The sequence below is a fragment of the Martes martes genome, assembly GCF_963455335.1.
Source record: "Martes martes genome assembly, chromosome: 4".
Classification (NCBI taxonomy): Eukaryota; Metazoa; Chordata; class Mammalia; order Carnivora; family Mustelidae; genus Martes; species Martes martes.
Window position 1 is genome coordinate 155,802,500 of NC_137891.1, and position 20,791 is coordinate 155,823,290.

At 37.5% G+C, this 20,791-nt stretch overlaps 1 protein-coding gene across 4 annotated transcripts in view; it reads right to left on the reverse strand.

The window, feature by feature from the left end:
* Positions 1-20,791, reverse strand: part of MAST2 (microtubule associated serine/threonine kinase 2) — a 213,617-nt gene that overhangs the window by 159,987 nt on the left and 32,839 nt on the right. For all 4 annotated transcript variants that reach the window (XM_080801978.1, XM_080801977.1, XM_080801976.1 and 1 more), the window contains exon 3: positions 14,334-14,476. In XM_080801978.1, the coding sequence (XP_080658104.1) occupies positions 14,334-14,476 (143 nt within the window). The remainder of the gene's footprint in view (positions 1-14,333; positions 14,477-20,791) is intronic.

Consider the following 20,791-nt stretch of genomic DNA (forward strand, 5'->3'; position numbering starts at 1 on the left):
GCAACCAAGCTGCTAATGTCCTATTCAATCTTATGAAAATCTCTCAACTTTTAATATCAAACCTCTTATGAAATATTACCCTCATACTTTGAAAAGACACTAGGTGGCATTAGAAACATGTTCCTCTTACAAAAAAGAAGAAACTAAGACTGCAAAAGACAGCAATTCTCAAATTGACAGTGAATGATCTAAACTCCTATAAATCTTACTAAGCTGAATACTTCACTATTTTGCCCCTTCACATATAAATTTTTCATGCTCTCCTACATTCCTTTTTGTTCTCTGTACTCTTTTGCATGATTTAACCCACAACTTCTAAATCCCTATCTATAGCTCTAAAACTGATCTCCTTTACTCTAGGCGTTTATTTCTAACTCCTAAAAGGTTATCTAACAAGTGGATATCCGCATTCAAAAGAATAAAACTGCACCCCTCTATTTCACACCATATACAAAAACTAACTCAAAATGGATCTGTGAAGTAAATATCAAGATAAAACCATAAAACTCTAAGGAGAAAGCATAGGAGTATTATTTTCATGACCCAGGATCTGGCAATGTATTCTTAAGATGGGAGACCAAAAGCACAAGCAAAAAAAGAAAAAAATAAATTAGACTTCACCAAAATTTTTAAATTTTATACATCAAAAGATACTCTTAAGAAAGTGAAAAGAAAATACAGAATGGGAGGAAATATTTGCAAATCAACATCTGATAAGGATCTAGTATCCAGAATATATAAAGAACTCTTACAATTCAACAACAAAATTTTTAAACAGGCAGAGTACTTGAACAGACATTTCTCCTAAAAATACACGTAAATAGTTAAAAAAGCACATTAAAAAAAGATGCTCAACATCATTAGTCATCAGGGAAATGCAAATCAAATGAGATACCACTTCATATCCACCAAGATAGTATAATAAAAAATAACAATTTTTTTAAATGGAAAATAAGTGTTGGCAACTGTGTAGAGAAACTGGAATCCTTGCACATTGCTGGTGATGATGTAAAATGGTATAGCAACAGTATCCCAATTTCTTAACAAGTTAAAGACAGAATTATCATACGACCCCTCAATTTCCAGCCCCTAGATTTAAACCCCAAAGAATTGAAAACAGGTACTCAAACATGTATACAGACATACATGTTCACAGCAGCATTATTCACAACAGCTAAAAGGCAGAAACATTCCAAATGTCCATCAACAGATGAATGGATAAACAGTGTTAAATACATACAATGGGGGGCGCCTGGGTGGCTCAGTGGGTTAAGCCTCTGCCTTCGGCTCAGGTCATGGTCTCAGGGTCCTGGGATCGAGCCCCGCATCGGGCTCTCCGCTCAGCGGGGAGCCTGCTTCTTCCTCTCTTCCTGCCTGCCTCTCTGACTACTTGTGATCTCTGTCTGTCTAATAAATAAAATCTTTATAAAAAAATACATACAATGGGAAATTATTCAGTCACCAAAAAAATGAAGTACTAATATATGCTAGAATATAGGCAGACCATCCAAACAAACATCATGTTAAGCCAAAGAAGTCAGACACAAAGGTTACATAGGGTAGGATTCCATTTATAAGGAATATCCAGAACAGATAAATCCACAGAGACAGAATGTACACTGATGGTTGCCAGAGGGTGAGTGGAAGGGGATAGAGAAGTGCTTAATGAATAAGGGGTTTTACTTAGGAGTGACAGAAATGTTTTACAAATGAATAGAGGTGGTGGTTGCACAACACTGTGAATGTACTAAATATTCACTAACTGTTCACTTTAAGATGGCTACATTTATGTGAATTTCATCTCAATAAATTATTTATAAAAGCATACCTAGGGGTGCCTTGTGGCACAGTAGGCTAAGCATCTGCCTTCAGCTCAGGTCTTGATCCCAGAGTCCTAGGATCTGGCTGCCATTGAGCTCCCTGCTAGGTGGGGAGCCAACTTCTCCCTCTCCTCCTCATTTGTGCTATCTCTGTCACTATCTCCATCTTGCTCTCTCAAAGGAATTAATAAAATCTTTCAAATAAATAAAATAAATAAATGGGTATCTATACCATATGACCCATGATCAATATGCTAAGAATCAGACTCATTAATTTCCTCTCCCAGCTTGTTCCTTTTCCTACATACCCAATTTCAATTAAAGGTACAACAATCTAACCCTCAAAGTTATAAATGAATTCATTCTTATTTCTTGATTCTCTTCTATCTAATCCAGCAGTTTCCCATGAGTATAACCTGTATTATAAATGACTGCTTCTATTACTATTTAAGGTACCTAAAGGCATGCAAATAAAGAATAACATTTAGTTCATACTTATGACAAATATGGCACTATGTTATTTTACATGGATTGTCTCACTTTATCCTAACAACTCTATGAGAAAGCCCTATAATTATCTTGATTTCAAAGATGAGAACACAGATGATTAAAGTTCAGTGACTTCCCTAGGTTTATATGATTACTAAGTGGCAGGACAAGAACATGGAGTATAGGCCTACAGCTTTAGCTAGTATTTACTTCCTTTGTCAAGTAGAAAGCATTCATGATCATTTCATTCAAATATATTTTCTTGAGTAGGAGTAAAAAAAGTAGAATTAATGGGTAAGCCCATAGGAGTTATTCACAAGTATTACTTATCATGATTTCTGGATTTGTATCTCCAAAGGAGGTAGGGATATTTTTTGAAAATCCAAACAACAAAACCTATTATCTCTTTAATGGTTTAACAATGTTACATGACCCTCTCCATTTCACCTTATTGTAGATGCACTTCATTTTGCCTCTATCCCATTAAAAATTAATACTCAACAGCAAAAATTTTTTTATAAAGTCAGATTTTTTTCCCTCTATGACTTGTGCTACTTTCTGTACTCTAAGAAATATTTACCTCACCCAAAATCAAAGATTTTCTCTTGTGTTTTCTTATACATGTTTTATTATCTTATCCATTTCAAGTTAATTTTTGTATATAACATGAGGCAAAGGTCAAAGTTCTTTTTTTTCCCCATGTAAACTGCTCCAGCAACATTTGTTGAAAAAACTACTTTTCCTACTTAATTACTTTGGCACATTTACCTATTTCTGGACTTTATATTCTGTTCCAGTGACCTACATGTCTATCCTTATATTGATATCACACTGTTTGGCTAACTGTACTTTTATAGAAAGTCATAAAATTGGGTGAAGTGATTCCTCTAAATTTTTTTTTTTTTTTTAGATTTATTTATTTGAGAGAGATGGTGAGAGAGAGAGAAAGAAAGAGCATGAGCAGGGGGAAAAGAGGGAGAGGGAGAAGCAGGATCCCCACCAAGCCAGGAGCCTGATGTGGGGCTCGATCCCAGGACCCCAAGATCATGAGCCAAGCCAAAGGCAGACGCCCAACCAACTGAGCTACCCAGGTGCCCTGAAGTTATTCCTCTAAGTCTCGTCTTCTTTTTCAATATTTTGGTTATTCTAGGCCCTTTGCATTTCAATATAAATTTGAAATCATCTTGTCACTTTCTGAAAAAGACTGGGTTTTTATTTTAATAGGATTGCACTGAATCTATAAATCAATAGGGAGAATTTACATCTTGATATCAAGTCTTCTAATCCATTAACATACTATATCACTGTATTCTTTTAGGTCTTCTTTAATTTTTCTCAGTAATTTTTCTTTTTTTTTTTAAGATTTTATTTATTTATTTGACAGAGAGAGAGACCACAAGTAGGCAGAGAGGCAGGCAGAGAGAGAGGGGGAAGCAGGCTCCCTGCTGAGCAGAGAGCCCGACGTGGGGCTCGATCCCAGGACCCTGAGACCATGACCTGAGCCGAAGGCAGAGGCTTTAACCCACTGAGCCACCCAGGTGCCCCTCTCAGTAATTTTTTTTTAAGATTTTATTTATTTATTTGACAGAGAGAGAGATCACAAGTAGGCAGAGAGGCAGAGAGAGAGAGAGAGAGAGAAGCAGGCTCCCCACCGAGCAGAGAGCTGGATGGGGGGCTCAATCCCAGGACCCTGAGATCATGACCTGAGCCGAAGGCAGAGGCTTAACCCACTGAGCCACCCAGGCGTCCCTCAGTAATGTTTTATAGTTAAAATGTACTGGTCTTACAAAGGAGTTCTTAAGTTTATATTTACTTGTTATATATTTTTAAGCTATTGTAAATAGTAGTGATTTTTAAAATCTCAATTTCTTTCATTGCTGGTATGGAGAAATACAATGGACTTTTGCTTTTTTCCATATATACGTTTTTGTATACAACACGGATAAGAAAATGAAAATGTGAGCCACAGACAGGGAGAAAATATTTAAAAGCATATTACCTGATAAACAACTAGTATCAGAATAAAGAAGAACTCTTAAAACTCAGTAATAAGGGGCGCCTGGGTGGCTCAGCGGGTTAAAGCCTCTGCCTTCGGCTCAGGTCATGATCCCAGGGTCTTGGGATCGAGCCCCATGTCGGGCTCTCTGCTCAGCAGGGAGCCTGCTTCCTCCTCTCTCTCTCTCTGCCTGCTTCTCTGCCTACTTGTGATTTCTGACTGTCAAATAAATAAATAAAATCTTAAAAAAAAATCTGATTGACTTTATAAAAAAAAAAAAAAACTCAGTAATAAGACAAACAGCTTAAAATTTTTTAACCAACAAAAGATTTGAACAGATACCTCATCACAGAAGATATATGAATGGCAAATCAACACACACACAGACATAATTCGACCTTATTAGCCATCAGAGATGCAAATTAAAATCACAATTAAATACCCCTACACACCCATTAGGATGGCTATGATTAAATTAATAATACGTAATACTGACAATGATGTGAAGCAAATGTTAGTGGAAATGCAAAAATGCCACTTTAGAAAACAGTTTGGCAGTTTCTTATAAAGATTAACATACACTTACCATATATCCCAGCAATCTCATTTCTGGGTATTTATCAAGCAGAAATGAAAGCATAAGCCCACACAGATATCTGCACACAAACTTTTATAGGAGCTTTCTCAGTAACAGGCAAAAACTAGAAACAATCCAAACGATCATCAACTGATGAATGGACAAAGTCTGATTATAACCATGGCAAAGGAATACTTTCAGCAAGTTAAAAAAAAAAAAAAAAAAAAAAAGAACTGCTGATACTGAAAACAATGTGAGTGAATCTCAAAACCATTATGCTAAGTAAAAGAACTCAAGACACAAAAAAATACATACTATATGATCCCATTTACAGGAGATTCTGCAAAAGGCAAAGATCACAATGATAGAGAACAGATCAGTGGTAGCCAAGGGCTGGGGCTGGGGAAGGGAACAGACTGCAAACAAGAGACAGGGAATATTTTGGGGTGACAGATATTTCAATACCCTGATTTTCTATACCATATCATGTTTTGGTGATAGTGACACAATTATATACATCTGGGAAAGTTCATCAAATTGTACACTTAAAATGGGTGAACTTTATCCTGAGGTAAATGATACCTCAATACAACTGATTACGATACAGATAGATCTTCAACTCTCACAGCAGAAAATGCAAAGCTACAGTTACAGAATGGCATGACTGAAAGGGGAAGTTGCTGAGTTTAGAATCTCTCTGTCACATAGAAGTGGGTAAAACAAAAATTTGTGGGTATTGCTCTTTGAAGTTATTATATGATAATTAAATAATCATGTCCAACAAAAGACGAATGGATAAAAAAGATGTAGTACACACATACAATGGAATATTACTCAGCCATCAAAAAGAATGAAATCTTGCCATGTGCAACAATGTGGATGGAATTAGAGGGTATTATGCTAAGCAAAATAAGTCAGTCAGAGAAAGACAAATACCATATGATTTTACTCACATGTGGAATTTAAGAAACAAAACAGATGAGCATGGGGAAGGGAAGGAAAAATAAAATAAGATGAAAACAGAGAGGGAGACAAACCATAAGAGACTCTTAACTACAGGAAACAAACTGAAGGATGCTGGAGGGGAGGTTGGGGGAGTGTAAGTGGGATGGACACTAAGGAGGGCACTTGATATAATGAGCACTGGGTGTTATATGCAACTGATGAATCACTAAATTCTCCCCTTGAAACTAATAATACACTATATGTTAACTAAATTAAATTTACATTAAAAATTTTTTTAATCACAAAGATCTAAAAATGAATAAAGCTTAACCATATTTCAAATGCTTAAAATAAAAGAATGTTCTAAGTAGTATCATGGGTTTTTAATTCCTTTAAAAGTGTAGCCCATATATGCCCACCTCAAGAAAGTTCTGAGCTATTATTAAATTAAAAATACAATAATAGTTGTGCCTAGGTGGTTCAGTCATTTGGGCATTTGACTTTTTTTTAAGATTTTATTTATTAATTTGAGAGGAGGGAAAGCACAAAGGGAGAGAGAGAAGCAGAAAGAGCTGAGCAGAGCATTGATGTGGGACTCGATCCCAGGACCCTGAGATCATGACCCAATCCAAAGGCACACGCCTAACAAACGGAGCCACCCAGGTGCCCCAAGGGCATCAGACTGTTGGTTCCAGCTTGAGTCATGACTGAGCCTCTGCATTGGGCTCCACGCTCAGCACTAAGTCTGTTTGAGATTCTCTCCCTCTCCTGCTATCCTTCCCCTCCACTCTCTCTCTCTCTCTCAAATAAATAAATCTTAAAATAATTTTTTAAAATATAATAATAATGAAAACTTTAAATAATCAAAGTCATTAAATACCCACTAGAATGACTGTAATTTTTTTAAAAATAACAAATTTTAGTGAAGATGTAGAGAAACGGGAACTCTCATACATTGCTGGTGGGAATACAAAACGATTTTCAACGCAGCCATTGCGGAAAACAGGTTAGTGGTGCCTCAAAAAGCTAAACACAGAATTACCATGATTCAGCAATTCCACTCTTAGTTATATATCCAAAAGAATTTAAATCAAGAACTCAACTACAAGGTAGATAAACCTCAAAAACATTATGCTAAATGAAACAGATCACAAATTACATGATTCCCTTTATATGAACTATCCAGATTAGATAATCCATAGAGACAGAATGCAGATTGGTAAATGCCAGGGATGGGATGAAGGTGGAATGGAGAGTGACTGCTTAATGGTTAGAGTTTTTTCTCTTAGGGTACATAATGTCTTCGAACTTAATCCAAAGTTCAATCTGGTGTTGAGCTCTAGTTCTTTAAATCTTACTTTTTTCTCTGTTAAATCTCATTTGCTGGTTCTTCTTGAGCCATCATTTCTGTTTTTGAGGCTCTGACTGAATGTATTCAACATGGAAAATGTGCCATCAGCATATGTGATAAGCATTCCTTCTATGTGTTTATTAAAGAAGTTGATGAAAATGATTATTAAGGACAAGAATAGAGATCTGTGTGACATCATTTCAGGCTGGTACTGACACATTAAAAAAAAAATCAACCTTTTTTTGCAGATGTTATACTTCAAACAAGTATTAATCCAACCAGCTGTAACATTAGCAAAGATATTCCAAAAGTTCTTTACTCATTTAATAAGAAATTATACATTGCTTACTATGTGCCACATATAATCCTACATGTAGAGTGGAAACATAATGATGGACAGAGTCATTCTTTGCAAATGATCATTCCTATTGTTAAAAAGAAAACCACAGACTCATAATGGCATCCCTTAGGTTAAGCCTAAAGTCAGAAAGACAATACCTAACCTAACTGTAGTTTCGATCCCCAACGATATAACCTTTAACCCATCTAAAGGATTTTCCCAGTCAATACTAGGAAATTTACTAATAGACTCCTCCTCCCCTTAAGAGGGCAACCTTGCCTAAATAATGCATTCCTGGGGTGCCTGGGTGGCTCAGTGGGTTAAAGCCTCTGCCTCTGGCTCAGGTCATGATGTGGAGCCCCACATCAGGCTCTCTGCACAGCTGGGAACCTTCTTCCCTTCCTCTCTCTCTGCCTGCCTCTCTGCCTACTTGTGATCTCTGCCTGTCAAATAAATAAATAAAATCTTTTAAAAAAAATAATAATGCATTCCCTGCTAATAATAATAATTCCTTTTTTCTTTGTATGCCCTCTTCCTTCCTTTAAAAACCTTTTTCTTGCTTAACTCCTTGGAGCTCCCTTCTAGTTGCTAGAGGGGATGCTGCCTGATTCATAAATAATTTAATAAAGCTAATTAGATCTTCAAATTTAGTCGGGTTGATTTTTGTTTTGTTTTTAACACTGTAAAGGCATCATTCCTATAAAGGCAATGTCTGCCAACAAAGTAAAAAAAGAATCTCAAAAGCAAAAACAAGCAAAATTAAGTCAATCAGAGAAAGACAAATACTGTATGAGTACTGTACATCTGGAGAATCAGTCAAACCCTACCAGTTAAAAGATTCTTGGGATTCACAATCCTCCTACTAAAATGCCAATATTCAGTACTGTTCACTGCTTAGGTCACCCTTTATAATGAGACATACTTTACTTGAATCCAACATTCTGATTTCCAAGACAAAGCATCCAAGCCTAATCCTTCCAACTGCAATCTCTGTCTCTAGTTTCTCATTACCTACTTGTTAATCTCAATGAAAACTCATCCACTCAATAATTATTAATTATTATACATTATAATAACCATTATAGGAAGCTATTGAAAGATAATCAAGTGAATGGTTAAACATTGGTGCTGCATAAATATTAGCCAAATGAAAAAACTGGAAGACAAAACTAAAAGAAGGTTACTCAGTTAAAGGTATTGTAGTAGCACTGTGTGGTGACAGATGGGAGCTGCGCCTAAGGTGAACACAGCATAACATACAGACTTGTGGAATCACTATGTTATACACCTGAAACTAACATAACATTGTGTGTCAACTATACTTCAGTTAAAAAAAAAACTAAAGAAAGAATAGACGTGATCAATTTGTCTTTGAAATAAGACTTTAGAGTGAAAAGCGGCCTGGAAAGGAAGAAGACTGAATACGGTATTCACATAATAAGGACACTACAATGATCTCAGCAAAAAGACTGTAATTATGGCTTAGAATTGGCTACAACTGTGGTGAAAAAAATGTAGACACCTGGAGATGTTGCGAGCTAACGCTATCTGGGTGACTGGATGGGGAGGGGAGGAAGGGTAGAGGAGGAGTCAAAGAGTTCCAGGTGTTGGGGCACCTGGGTGGCTCAGTGGGTTAAAGCCTCTGCCTTCAGCTCGGGTCATGATCTCAGGGTCCTGGGATCAAGACCCGCATCAGGCTCTCTGCTCGGCAGGGAGCCTGCTTCCTCCTCTCTCTCTGCCTGCCTCTCTGCCTACTTGTGATCTCTGTCTGTCAAATAAATAAATAAAATCTTTAAAAAAAAAGAGTTCCAGGTCTCTGGCTTTCGGCTACTGGGTGGATAACAGCGCTAATTAACAAGACAGGGAACAGCCAAGGAAGAACTGGTTTAGGGGAACAGAAAGGCAGAATAAACAGATGGAGTCTTGGGGCACCTGGACAGCTCAGTTGGTGAAGCATCTGCCTTGGGCTCAAGTCATGATCCTGGGATCCTGGGATGGAGCCCCAAGTCGGGCTCTCTGCTCAGCGGGGAATCTGCCTCTCCCTCTCCCCCTCCCTCTGCTTGTGCATTGACTCACACTCTCTCTCTCTCTCAACTAGATAAAAAATATTTTTTAAAAACAAATTTAACAAGTGTAAAAAGCTAAAACAGATGGAGTCTTAGACATGATGATATAGTTCAGTGGATTCATGTCAGAAATAACAAGAGACCAAAAAAAAATAACGAGACAAAGATCAAAGATCAAAGTTTTAGATATTACTTAACATATTCATGAGAAAGCAAAGCAGAAATTAAGTTTATTTGAAAGATGTGAAAAAAAGCTCAAATAAGTCTAGTCTTTACTCAAATTTAGACAGCTAAGTATCAGATACATCCTGGTCTTCCAAGTTCTAATCCAAAGGTGTTTCTCCCATGCCACTTTTAACACTAGATTTTCAATTGTATATGAATTGTATATGAATTTTTTTTAAAGACAAAGTTAATCTCGAACAAGATATCATCTAAGTTTTTTCCCACCTGGGAGCATACAATATAATGACTGTATAATCCTTTTTATAAGAACATGCGCTGGAAGCCACTAATTAGAATCATGGTTTCTACATATATGGGGGAAATAGATCTTCAGAGAAATCCTCTCACCAGATACTAGGAAATGAGGGATAAGTCTAAAAATCTCTTCATAAACACCTACCACTTGGATGGCCTCAAAATGAAAATATTTGCAGGGGGCCTGTATAGTGTAGTTGGTTAAGTGCTGACTCTTGGTTTGGACACAGGTTCTGATCTCAGGGTCATTAGATGGAGTCCTATATGGGGCTCCATGTTCAGCACCATGGGGCTTCTTAGGATTCTCTCTCCCTTTCCCTCTGTACCCCCCTTTAAAAAATAAATAAATAGGGGTGCCTGGGTGGTTCAATCGGTTAAGCAACTGACTCTTGCTTTCAGCTCAAGTGATGATCTCTCAGCAGTGAGATGGAGCCCCATGTCAGGCTCCACCTCAGCATGGAGTCTGCTTCAGATTCTCTCTCCCTCTCCCTTTGCTTCCCACCCCCCACTGCTCATGCCCACCCTCATGCACACAGGCTCTCAAATGAATAAATAAAATAAAATAAATAAGATCTTTAAAAAAAAAAAAAAGAAAGAAAAGAAAATATTTGCTACATTAAGCTTTTGGTTATCCATTCTCCAGACTCTGGTCAAGTCTAACCTCCAGCAAACTTACCTCCCTAATAATTACACCCAAGAATAATTATTCTTGTCCCCTTTTAGTTATGTTTTAAGTCAAAATCGACAGTTCATTAAATGTTAAAATTAGTTGTTACATATGACTCCTGTTGACCCAGAAATTCTTTGGAGGCTGGGTCTATGTAGCAATAAGTCTATTAAGAATGAGGATACAAAAAAAAAAAAAAAAAGAGAGAGAGAGAGAGAATACCTGGTAGGAGAGATTCTTCAGGAATGTCACAGTCAGAAGCTGGGATGGCAGGACCCAGGTATATTCCAGTGTGGGGATAACTCAAAGCAGGAAAATATATTCAATACTAACCAGCAAATGTGCCACATAAAAAAATCCCTGGAAAGGAGAATGGAAAGGGAGGAACTAGCCTAAAGTTACCATAGATAAGTGAATAGCTCAGGAAAGAAAGGCACAGGAAAAAACAAAAGGCAGATACTTGGGAGTAGAAAACTAAATACAGATCTAAAGAAATAATTCTTTTGCAAATCCATATACAAAATAGATAAATAAGTAGATGGATAAATAAATCAACTTTTTAAATGGGCAAAAAAACAGGAAGACATTTCTTCAAGAAAGTTTGCAAACAGCCAATAATCACATTAAAAGATACTCAATGTCATTAGTCATTACGAAAATGTGAGTCAAAACCACAAGTCATTAGGAAAATGTGAGTCAAATCCTAATAGTAAATATTAGTGAGGATGTAAAGAAATCAAAACCCTCAGACATTGCTGGTAGGAATGTAAAATGGTGCAGCTACTTTGGAAAACAGTCTGGTGACTCCTCAAAATGTTAAACACAGAGTTACCATACAAGCCAACAATCCTACTCCTAAGTATATACCCAAGAAAAATGAAAACATGTCCACACGAGAATCTTTAAACAAATGTTCATAGACACATTATTCATCACAGTCAAAAGGTAGCAACAACCCAAATATTCATCAGCTGACAGACAAAATGTGGTATATCCATACAATGGAATATTATTCAACGATAAAAAGGAAGTACTTTCATGCTACAGTGTAGATAGACCTTAAAAACATCATGCTAACTGAAAGAAGCCAGTCACAAAAGGCCACATATTCTATGAGTTAATTTATATAAAATGTACAGAACATGCAAATGCACAGAGGCAGAAAGGAGATTAATGGTTACATAGGGCTGGAGGGATGGGAGGATAAAGAGCGACAGCTAAAGGGTATAGGGATCCTTTCTGAAGTGATAAAAATGTTCTAAAACTGACTGTACTGGGGCACCTGGATGGCTCAGTCATTAAACGTCTGTCTTCAGCTCAGGTTATGATCCCAGAGTCCTTGGATCGAGCCCAACATCAGGCTCCTTGCTCCACGGGAAGCCTGCTTCTCCCCCTCCCACTTCCCTTGCTTGTGTTCCCTCTCTCACTATCCTTCTCCCTCTATCAAATAAATAAACAAACAAATAAAATCTTTAAAATTGACTACAGTAAAATACATTATATGTTTATTAAAATAATTTTTTTAAAAAATTGACTATAGTGACAGCTCCATATATCTGTGAATATACTAAAAATCATTTAATAGTACAGTAACTGGGTAAATTGTGTCTTACATAAATTATATCTCAATAAACTTTTAAAAAGAAAAAGGAATTCAAGAATATTCTACTTCGGTTGGCCTATGCTAGGACTCCAGCAACCTCAGTCCAGGAATTCCCTCTGAAACAACACCTTAAAATAAAACATTCAGCTTTATTTTAGTGGCAATTAATTCTCAAAAGGGTGCATGTTAGAACCAGTTATAACCCTTTAAAGAAAATACAGATCCCTAGGACCACCCCAGTCCCATTGAATCAAAATCTCTATGATGCAGGGAGCCTGGCTCGCTCATTTAGTAGAATATAACTCTTGATCTCAGGGGTTGTGAATTTGAGCCCCACTACGGGTGTAGAGATTACTTTTTTTTTTAAGATTTTATTTATTTGAGAGAGAAAGAGAGAGCACGAACAGGGGGAGGGGCAGAGGGAGAAGCAGACTCCCCGACACAGGACTCAACCCCAGAACTCTGGGATCATGACCTGACCCAAAGGCAGATGCTTAACTGACTGAGTCACCCAGGAGCCCCAAGAGATTACTTTAAAATCTAAATTAATCAATCTCTATGATAGGGTACATAGATCTATATATATATATACTTTTATATTCCAGAGGTTAAAAGGAAGAAGATGTGGGGTTTTAATAGACATGCTGAGAACAAGTAAGGAAATTTGAATATAAAAAATCCCATAAAAATATAAATATAAGACTTTAGAGTGAAAAGTAAGATACTATTATTAAATTGATCTTAAACTTCTTGGATATGATAATATACTATGGTTAAGAGATTGTCCTTTGTCTTACAAAAAATAATTAAGGGTGAGGTATCATAAGGTCTGTGACTTGCTTGCAAATGCTTCAGAGGAAAAAAAAATACATATATACACACAGATAAAGCAAAATGTGAGTTACAACCAAATTGACCAATTTAAGTAAATTTATGTGGATATTCACTATATTTGAAGTTTTCAAAATAAAAGGTTAAGGAGTGGGAAAATTCCTGATTCTTCCTGTGGCCTAAGAGTCACAAATTTCAGATCATAAGGAAATCTTCTGACCCAAAAATTAACTTCCCACCTGCTATGAAGAAGACTCTTTCCCTATCCCCACTTCCCAGAATGGACAAATGGACAAAACTTTCTAATCTATACATGCCAACCCAAAAATTTATTATCCTAAAGAACAGATGAGATTATATTTTAAAGGGAACAAGCTTCTGTTACTGTACCCTGAAAATTACTTGTGTGCCTTGTCCTTTAGGAAGAATGTGAGATAAGCAGGAAGTCAAAGGGCACCTTCAATAGAAAGGCAGAGGTACTGAGGATAAAAGTGTAGAAGATGCAATTACAGGCAGAAAACAACCTGCTGAGACTACACAGCTTAACCTTTGTTAGATTCTGTCTATCATACAAATCCTAAAAGGCTCATTCTTGCATCCAATATATACTGAACTGCCCACTATCCTATCCTCATATACTAAATATGTGTATCACAGAACTATACACAAAAGCAACATAACTTCACAAGGTTAAAAATCCTGTCTATTACAAAGCTCTTTCCCATAGAGTGCCTGGGTGGCTCAGTCAGTTGAGCGTCTGCCTTCAGCTCAGGTCATGATCCCAGGGTCCTGGGATCAAGCCCTGCATCAGGCTCACTGTGCAAGGAACCTACTTCTTCTTCTCCTTCCCCTCTTGTGCTCTCTCACTATCTCGGTCTCTCGCAAATAAATAAATAAAATCTTAAAAAAAAAAGAAAAAAGAATGCTCTTTCCCAGAAAACGTATTCATTCAATCAACCATACTAAGTCTTTTTCTTGACTCTCCGTACCTAATCAATACAGTAACCGCATGAGAGCAATCAGAATCTATTCAATTAAATCCATTCTTTTTCTATACTTTACTTTGAAAAATTAAACTATCAAAATCCTAAAAAGAAAAATAATAAATACGGTCATGGCAATCAAGAATTTGTTCATAGAGCAAGGGACAGTCTTTACCAACACTTACCAACCCAGCTGTAAGAGAAGGAGCGGATTGTCCAAGGGACTGGTTCCTCATTCGAACCAGGTTTGATGTTTCTCCTGAAGACTGCCAAGTCACCTGTCCCACACTGCTATGTACACTGCTGGACAAGGGGAGCAGCTGCTTACCTTCAAACACAAAGTTTGGAAAATATACTTGTAATTATTTATTAATGAATGAATGAAAATATACAATGATATCAAGTGGATAAAAGCATAGTGATCCAAAATAAAATGAAGTTCTGCCATATTCATTTTAGAATCTGTAGCCCTTTAAAAAATTCCAGCTGTCTTGGTGGAGAGGAAAATTGTAAATAGAGTACTGAAATTGAATTGACTATTTTAAATTCTCTGTAATATCCATCACCATGCCTGACATCCACCATGCCTGACAGCACCCAAACATGATATCCAACCTAGCAGGCTTTTTCCAGTCCCTTCCATGCCACTTAGTTTCTCACCAACTCAATGCAACATGAGTGGAGTTGACAGTTTCTCCTAGATAAGTTTGGCCCTCAGGTTTTCAGAAGATGAACAAGGAATCTATAATGCTCTGGCCAGACTTCATGTGTGCAGTCCAGGTTGACTGACTGACTGCCTTAATCCCAAAGACTACAAGAGAGTCACTTACAAAAGACGGAGTACCTAGAATTGCAATGACCTTCTAATTGAGGTGCAAGTCCTATTTCAATCTCTTCCTTCGTAATGTTCCTCAACACTGCTGCTAGTGATTTAACCAAAACAAACGTGATATCATTCCCTGCCCTAAAAAAACTTCTTATGACTCCCTACTGTTCAAAATTAGCCAAATGTTTAAAAAACAAAACAAACAAAAAAAAAAAACTAAAGAGATCCTCCTCCATAAATCCACATTATCTTCCTGGCCTCATCTCCTTCAACTCTTCCACACCCTTTTGCTCACTCGACTTCAATATTATGCTCTGCATTTTCACCTGGATTTATCTTGATCACCCAATTCACTTGAAAACCTTTTCCTCTTCCTGGCAAAATCCTATTCAACATGGAAATACCCACTGTAATAAAGGTGTGAGCAAAAGGAGTTTTTAGTTTGTTTTTGGTACAACATTCCCTTTTATTGCAAACAAAATGTGATGCAAATTATTTGGAGAGCAATTTAGCAAAACTGACTAAAATTTTAATTTGAATATGTTTGGACCCAGCATTCCACCTGTAGTAATGTAGTATAATGAAAAAATAAACAAGAATGCTCACCTAGCAATGCTCACCAGAATAAAACTGAAAATAAGATAAGCATTTATTACAATTTAAAGAAACTATAGTATCTCTACAAAATGACATACTGAATGCATTAAAAATAATGAGGCATCTCAAAATGTAGTCAAGAGAAAAATGTTCAACATTTCCTGTTGAGTAAAGAAAGCCAAAAGGAAGTGTATGGCATATGATATCAATTTTTATTTTAAAGAAAATGTTCATGTATATTTACATAAATTTTTAAGTGTATATTTAAAAATAATGGAGTATATATAAAGGGTATATATATATAAAGGGTATATATAAAGTGTATATGTATATATAAAAAGTATATATAAAGGGTATATATAAAGAGTATATATAAAGGTTGGAGGAAGGGAGACAGAAGTAAACATTAAGAAGAACTTTTTATTTAAGATTTTATTTATTTATTTGTCAGAGAGAGAGAGCGCGCGCGTGCAAGCAGGCAGAGTGGCAGGCAGAGGCAGAGAGAGAAGCAGGCTCCCTGCCGAGGAAGGAGCCAGACACGGGACTCCATCCCAGGATCCTGGGATCATGACCCGAGCTGAAGGCAGCAGCTTAACCAACTAAGCCACCCAGGAGCCCCTATAAGAAGAACTTTTCACTTTGACATAATGCTGGTCTTTGAACTCAAATTTTTTATTACTGGCATATTTACTTTTTTAATCAGAAAAATGCAATTTTTTTTTTTTAAATCTAGTTATCTTCCAAGTCTGTGTGCAAATGTATGCTTTACCAGAAAGGCTTCCCACAAACCCTCTACAAAGAAAAGTTCCCTACTCAAAACTTCCATTAAGACCAGAGTAGAGGGACGCCTGGGTGGCTCAGTTGGTTAAGCAGCTGCCTTCGGCTCAGGTCATGATCCCAGCGTCCTGGGATCGAGTCCCACATCGGGCTCCTTGCTCGGCAGGGAGCCTGCTTCTCCCTCTGCCTGCCACTCTGTCTGCTTGTGCTCACTCTCGCTCCTCTCTCTCTCTCTCTGACAAATAAATAAATAAATAAATCTTTAAAAAAAAAAAAAAAAAAAAAAAAAAAAAAGACCAGAGTAGAGACAGGCTGTCCACTTTCCTTCTACAAATGCTGCTAAGTTCTCCAGATCATCTGCCTATCCTCATCTATATATTCTAAAGGAAAGCTAGTTCCTTGACTTACCCTATACACATAAACAAAGGCTAGTATCATATCTCTATCTCCCTTCAAAATAAGGGCTTGCTGGGGAAAGACATTTATGCACCTGCAAAAGAAACCCATTTGGACATATACTAGTCTGGCCTTGAAATGTACGAAAGACTGCCAAGAATTTGAGGAAAACAAACAACATAAAACAGAAGCAACAATATGAACAAATGGAGAAACTATCCCTTTAGTAGAGAAATAATTCAGAAAAAAACTTAAAACTTCTAATTACTCTCACAATGATTCAAGAGGTTAATATGTAAAATATTCCCTATTAAATATGGCTGAATGAGCACACACTTTTATCTTTTGTCACCCAGGACAGTAAATGAAAATAAAGAAGTAAAATAAACAAAGGCTATAATGAGGGAGGGGGGAATAACTGAGGAGATGAATAAAATTTGGGGAAAACCTAAAACAGACAGATGAATTGTAACCAATGGAACTGGGCAAAGAAAGACACAAGGTGGGGCACCTGGGTGGCTCAGTGGGTTAAAGCCTCTGCCTTTGGCTCAGGTCATGATCCCAGGGTCCTGGGATCCAGCCCCGAGTCAGGGCTTGGCGGCGAGCCTGCTTCCCTTCCTCTCTCTCTCTGCCTGCCTCTCTGCCTACTTGTGATCTCTGTCTGTCAAATAAATAAATAAAACCTTAAAAAAAAAAAAAAAAGACACAATGTAAAATAAGCATAGAGGAGGCTGCAGTTAAATAGCAGTTAAATGAGATAGTAGGCTACCCTGCAAAATCTCAGATAAGTTCAGTACTCAGAAATGCAAGCTACCAAAAAGGACATAAAATTAAGATGTAAGGCTGAACTCAGATTAACTGAAAATCTATAAAGAATCAAACACAACCACATTCCCACATTGTACCACCCAATAGCCAATAGCCAATTACTTCAAAGGATAGAAGGAATATGGCATCTCAGAGCAAAGCAATGGATTCTGGTTATTAGGTGCTCAAAAGATTTGATTGAGAAACAAAATAAAACTATAAAAAATTTTTAATATAAAAATCAAAATTCTATTTACTCAGACAGTATTTATAAGGTTATTACCTTATAATACCTCCTTAAAAGAAGAACAGAATACTATGAAAGCAAAATATGGCTCTATATGATTAAATGCCTGGCAAAATAACAATTTCAATCAAAGAGTGGAAAGATAAAGCCAAGGGAATACTCCTGAAAAGGGACAAAAATAAGAAGAAATTTAAAACTGGAAAGGAATACAGGAGGATTTTATCTTCTTCTCTACTATCTTTTTAGCTGAGGCCAGTGGATTCTTTAATAGTGTATTGATTGCTTAAAATTATGTCACATTTTAATTGTTTCCTATTTGGATGATGACTTTCTTGTATCATTTCTTCCCCTTGAATTTTTTAAAGACTTTTCTATGGGGAAGGTGGGGAGGCAATGTAGACTTTGGAACAGATTTTGAAAATAGGAAAAAGAAAATCAAAAAAAGCAAAGGATCCGAGGTCCACAGAATAAGAAAACAGCAAAAGTCAAATTCGAAAAGAAAAAACAGTGATAGTGGTCAACTACAAAATATCTAGCAGGTTGAGGCTACCATTCAGATATGTCATGAGGAAATAGTAAAGAGAGGAAGATGGCCTGACCCATAAGTGTTCTATACAAGACTACCACCAGAGAAGAAGGTGTCAAGATGCCAAGTCAGTTGATATACCCTTAAATATAAGTGATATACACTTGAATGTGCGGACAACACAGTTGCACATTTCGTAAAAAACAAAATTAGAGGAGAGGAGGAGTCAAGATGGCGGAGAAGTAGCAGGCTGAGACTACATTAGGTAGCAGAAGATCAGCTAGATAGCTTATCAAACCATTGCAAACACCTACAAATCCAACGGGAGATTGAAGAGAAGAAGAACAGCAATTCTAGAAACAGGAAATCGACCACTTTCTGAAAGGTAGGACCTGCGGAGAAGTGAATCCAAAGCGAGGGGAAGATAGACCGAGGGGGGAGGGGCCAACTCCCGGCAAGCGGCGGAGCAACGGAGCACTAAATCAGGACTTTTAAAAGTCTGCTCCACTGAGGCACATCGCTCCAGAGGCTAAACCAGGGTGAAGCCCACGCGGGGTCAGTGTGGCCCCAGGTCCCGCGGGGTCACGGAAGGATCGGGGGTGTCTGAGTGTCACAGAGCTCGCAGGTATTAGACCAGGGAAGCCAGCTACAGAGACAGAGCCGAGGAGTGAGCTCTCAGCTCGGGGTTACCTTGAACCGGTCGCAGGCTGGGTGAGCTCGGAGCATGGCCAGAGGCCAGGGAGACAGGAGTGATTGGGCTCTTTTCTCTGAGGGCGCACTGAGGAGTGGGGCCCCAAGCACTCGCCTTCTCCAGGCCGGAGACTGGGAGGCCGCCATTTTCATTCCCGTCCTCCAGAACTCTAGGGAAAGCGTTCAGGGGACAAAAGCTCCCAAAAGCGAACCCCAGCAGATTACTTAGCCCGGCCCCTGGTAAGGGCAGTGCAATTCCGCCTCAGGCAAAGACACTTGAGAATCACTACAACAGGCCCCTCCCCCAGAAGATCAACAAGAAATCCAGCCAAGACCAAGTTCACCTACCAAGGAGAGCAGCAGAATTCTAGAGGAGGAAAAAGCAAAGCACGGAATTCATGGCTTTCTCCCCATGATTCTTTAGTCTTGCGGTTAATTTAATTTTTTTTAATTTAATTTTTTTTTCTTCTGCTGAATTTTTTTTAACTTTTACCCTTTTCTTTTTTAACGTTGTTTAACTAGTTTATCTAATATATATATATTTTTTTCTCTTTTATATTTTTTCTTTATTTGTTTTCTTTTTTTAATTTTTTTTTTCTGAACTTCTTTTTATCCCCTTTCTCCCCCCCATGATTTGGGGGGTCTCTTCTGATTTGGTTAAAGCGCATTTTCCTGGGGTCCTTGCCACCCTTTTAGTATTTTATTTACTCCTTCATATACTCTTATCTGGACAAAATGACAAGGCAGAAAAACACACCACAAAAAAAAAGAACAAGAGACAGTACCGAAGGCTAGGGACCTAATCAATACAGACATTGGTAATATGTCAGATCTAGGGTTCAGAATGACAATTCTCAAGGTTCTAGCCGGGCTCGAAAAAGGCATGGAAGATATTAGAGAAACCCTCTCCGGAGAGATAAAAGCCCTTTCTGGAGAAATAAAAGAAATAAAATCTAACCAAGTTGAAATCAAAAAAGCTATTAATGAGGTACAATCAAAAATGGAGGCTCTTACCTCTAGGATAAATAAGGCAGAAGAAAGAATTAGTGATATAGAAGACCAAATGACAGAGAATGAAGAAGCTGAGCAAAAGAGGGACAAACAGCTACTGGACTACGAGGGGAAAATTCGAGAGATAAATGACACCATAAGACGAAACAACATTAGAATAATTGGAATTCCAGAAGAAGAAGAAAGAGAGAGGGGAGCAGAAGGTATATTGGAGAGAATTATTATAGAGAATTTCCCTAATATGGCAAAGGGAACAAGCATCAAAATCCAGGAGGTGCAGAGAACCCCCCTCAAAATCAAAAAGAATAGGTCCACACCCCATCACCTAATAGTAAAATTTACAAGTCTTAGTGACAAAGAGAAAATCCTGAAAGCAGCCTGGGAAAAGAATTCTGTAACATACAATGGTAAAAATATTAGATTGGCAGCAGACTTATCCACAGAGACTTGGCAGGCCAGAAAGAACTGGCATGAGATATTCAGAGCACTAAACAAGAAAAACATGCAGCCAAGAATACTATATACAGCTAGACTATCATTGAAAATAGAAGGAGAGATAAAAAGCTTCCAGGACAAACAAAAACTGAAAGAATTTGCAAACACCAAACCAGCTCTACAAGATATATTGAAAGGGGTCCTCTAAGCAAAGAGAGAGCCTAAAAGTAGTAGATCAGAAAGGAACAGAGACAATATATAATAACAGTCACCTTACAGGCAATACAATGGCACTAAATTCATCTCTCTCAATAGTTACCCTGAATGTTAA